This window comes from Sphaeroforma arctica (assembly GCF_001186125.1).
Source record: "Sphaeroforma arctica JP610 unplaced genomic scaffold supercont1.655, whole genome shotgun sequence".
NCBI classification, from domain to species: Eukaryota; class Ichthyosporea; order Ichthyophonida; genus Sphaeroforma; species Sphaeroforma arctica.
In genome coordinates, this window is record NW_014039903.1 from 37,724 (window position 1) to 41,726 (window position 4,003).

Below are 4,003 nucleotides of genomic sequence, written 5' to 3' on the forward strand. Positions count from 1 at the left end.
GATATAGTATATAGTACGAATAGTACGTCTTATGCATATAATATATATATATATATATATATATATATATATAAAGCAGGTTCATATCATCGAAGAACGTGCCAAGTATAAACACTAATTTATATCGTCGAAAAACACCTCGTACCACACCAAACTTTGAGAGAATGCTCACATTGCAGACTTATCTCTTTATCATTACTACTGTAAGAGGTGAAATCGTTTTCGCGTGCTGTTCTGCCCAATAATCAGCGTGAACTCTCCTTGACCTCACACTTGTGGCAAAGCACATTCCTTAGTTGTATTTTGATAGTCCTGTTACAGTGCTACGCCATGGTATGACATATGTTTACATTGCAGCTCGGTGTATTTTTATAAAAGCAATCGTATTTGACGCAACAATGAAAATTCAGAAAAGCTGTACAGTGACCCGTTGAGTATACCGTTTTGCCCATGCCAGCCATGAGCGAAGCGACATGAAAAATAAGCCCATTGTCGATCAATTGTAGTGTATCAATATTAAAGAATTCATCATACATTTGGATGCATACTTTTTTTCTTCACGCTTAACTACATCAGTCTACCTATTGGTAAACATAAATTTTTAAATAGTCAATGGACCGAAAAAAAGTCGCAGCAAAGTATAATTCGTATATCGTCTGTTGCCTATCTTGTACAAATACAAATTTGCCTAAAACGAGTCTATACGCACGAGAGTTCAAGGGCTGCACTCATGCCGTCGGTAACCTCGTTAGAGGTGCACTCAGCGCCTTGTTCAAGAGGGTAGACACCGGCACCTGGGGTGCACTCAGCGTCATCGACCCAGATGTCAACTGTGTAGATACCTCCCTCACATGTAGCTGAGGTGTAGTAAGCTTTCGAACCTTTTTTATAGAACTGAAAGCAGCTGCCGTCGACTGGTGTTGTAAAATCGAGAAGAGCCAATCCTGAGCACTCTGTTCCGAGATATGCCTCGGCCTGGACCCCGGCGCAGCATTCCTCCTGACGACGGCCCATGGCGGCAGCAGTGGCTGCGAGCACAGCGATGGTTGCATAGGTAGTAGATATTTTCTTTTAGTTTATAATATGAAAGCGTCAATCTGATGATGTGTACCAGTTAGTTTATGTAAGTTACAGCCCTTTCTGAAAGTCGTACATAGCACGGATCAGGATTTGGACAAAACATTGAATGTACCTTTATTGACCAGTGGCGCTGGTTGTAGTGGTGGGGAAGAAAGTCATGAAGCGGTAAATTATTAGTCACTGTTGATACGCTGCATAAATTGCTTTATTGTAATGAGAGGTTTTGAGTATTTGCTCCTTCTTAGTTTTACTTCATTAGGTTTGTTCTTTATAAAACTGGTATCCAATGGAAAAGATAGCCAAGATACTGTATTAGTGCAAATAGATTTCAACTTGCTGGTGAATTGGTCTGCTGCATTGTGCAAACTTGAATTGCTTTATTGGTTTGAGCACTACTTCCTTCTCCGTTTGAATTTTTCCTTATAAGGATTCTTCTTTTTGAAACTGGTATCCGACTGGGTTGGTATATATTTATCACTTTCTGAGGTCGCGAAATGTCCTTAGACCTAAAAAAAAGGGCTACGTATGTAGAAAATGAAATCATCCTTCCCTCCGAGACCAGATTTTCCCGAGAGGCCCAGGGGCCAGTCGGCAGTCTACCAGAGGCCCAGAGTCCAAGACTCCAGAGTCCCAGTCATCAGAGTCCAGGGCCCCATAGGGACATCTTGGTGGAGAATTGCCATTGGGGATTGGAAACGAGTGAAGACACTTGAGACTCGGGTTTTGGGAGAACCTGATAAAAATTGCTACTGTACCATCGGACACACCCACACGCGAGTCCATCAAATCTCAAAAGACTCAAATCTGAAATCTGGCGAGTGGAGACAGAAACCGTTCAGGCCTCAGCCCTCATTGATATTCCTGGCGCCTCAATAATAATCCCTTATGGTCTCTAATCTCTTCCCTATGTGGCTATGTCCTGAGCCTTGGGGTGTCTGCACTCCGGGACTATATGAGCCCTCAGCCTCGGGCCTCGAGGCTCGAGGGTCGAGGCCCTCGGTCTTGACCTATGCGGATTTGCCCAATCAATTTAATTGATACATGTAAAATGTCGATAAAATATGTATTTACTCCGCATCAATAGTACTTTATTTCTATTTTTGTTAATACTATATTAGGCTCGGACTTCGTCCGTTTATATAAAGACAGACTGAGTCTGGTGTTTCTATATTTTCCACAGTTTTTCTTTTTGTAAATGTCTATGTATTTTTACTTTTATTTACTATTTATTATATTGGTTTAAGTCCACAACTATTGCCTATTGACTACATATTGTACATTTAACTTTTGAGTTTTGTACATACATTCCATTCTGCCAACTAATTTTTAGAGTAAATATTAGAAAATAAAAACTCTTTTACTACTCTAACTAGAAATGCTCCAATGGACCACATAGCTGCATCGTAATTGGCCAATATATAATGAAGTGGTATGATAAGTACCGAACATGAAGAGCAGACTATAAAACTTAAACATTAAATGCGGATGCTAGTTGCGCGAAACCCTAAACCGATATTAGAAATGTGGTATGTATTCGAAAACTGTTTCCAGACTGTTTGATAGTATAAGTCTACTCCAGTCAGGCAAATCAATCTCTTTGCTGTCGTGTGCACAGCGATGCTTCTGTACACCAACGCAGACGATTTATTTACACAACGGACAAGAACGGCAGCCTATGGAACAACCTGCGTTAGAGGGGGTATAGGTGGATGTACTCAATCGCAAGGAATACAGCATGTAACCCCAGGTATAGTATATGTACGTTAAAAGACGTTTATGAGTTGGTTAAAGTCTGTATGGCTGTAGAGAAATTTATAACGTATCGATGTATTAAATGTATAAATGTATATATGTATGAATGCGTTATGTATTAAAATCTTATTAGTATAGGGTAATGTCGTGCTTGTACACTTACCTCAATAGCAGACAGCACTTCTAAGATGTGTTCGATCGTGAATTCGTGTCGAGGGCCAGGTGATTTGGTTACATTATCGCATATAGTTGAACTGTGTCCATGTGCCAAAAAGGCAGTTTTATACATCGCCAAATATGTCACATATATTCATTTTTTTTTCCCTTGCCAACCACATGATTTTGTTTGCGACACGCGTATATCGAAGTGACTCCAAACACTCTGGCCGTACTGACCATTAAAGGATAGATCGACATTGTCTCCCATAAAATATCGGCAATACAAGAGATAAAATGTGTTCGCACGTGTACACAATTTTTACCCAATAATTGCGAAAACTTTTCTTGACCAAAACTTTGGGCAGAATTTACTTTTGTTCTCTTTTGATAGCCTTATTACGCCGTGGCATAGCCTATATTGAAAGCAATCGTGTTCGATGCAATGGAATAAAACTGTTCCTGAAAAGCATAGACTACAAATAGAACAAGCCAACCTGCAAACAGTTTTTTTGAATCTGATGACGTTAAATCAATTTTTTTGTTCAAATTGCACAATTATAGCAGCGAACTGAATTTTCAATCAGTACTGTCCACGGTACAATTCCTATTTCCAGAACTAACCAAGGTACAATTCTTTCTCCTGAACCAACCAAGGTACAATTCTTTCTCCTGAACTAACCAAGGTACAATTCTTTCTCCTGAACAAAGCAATCAATATGTCTGAAATCAAACCGATGAATCTATTTTGTGTCGATATTGGAAAAATAAACTACGAGAAAAGCTGCTCTCTAAACAACTGAACACTACACGTTTCCGAATATGATTATACTTTTGACACAACACTTTTTGCAGCTTTGTATTCACAATATTTTCACGATAATAAACACCAATACCAAAACACATTTCTTTTATAAATATATATGTATATATATGTAAATATATATATATATATATACATTATAATATATATATATAATATATATATAATAATATATATATATAATATAATATA

The 4,003-nt window shown here is 38.4% G+C and overlaps 1 protein-coding gene across 1 annotated transcript; it reads right to left on the bottom strand.

Moving 5' to 3' along the window:
- Positions 1 to 629: 629 nt before the first annotated feature.
- On the bottom strand, positions 630 to 1,014 carry SARC_07864 (hypothetical protein; the record flags this gene model as incomplete). Its single annotated transcript, XM_014298179.1, has 1 exon — positions 630 to 1,014. The coding sequence occupies one exon, from the start codon at positions 1,012 to 1,014 to the stop codon at positions 700 to 702; it is 315 nt and encodes a 104-aa protein (XP_014153654.1). The 3' UTR covers positions 630 to 699.
- Positions 1,015 to 4,003: the final 2,989 nt, after the last annotated feature.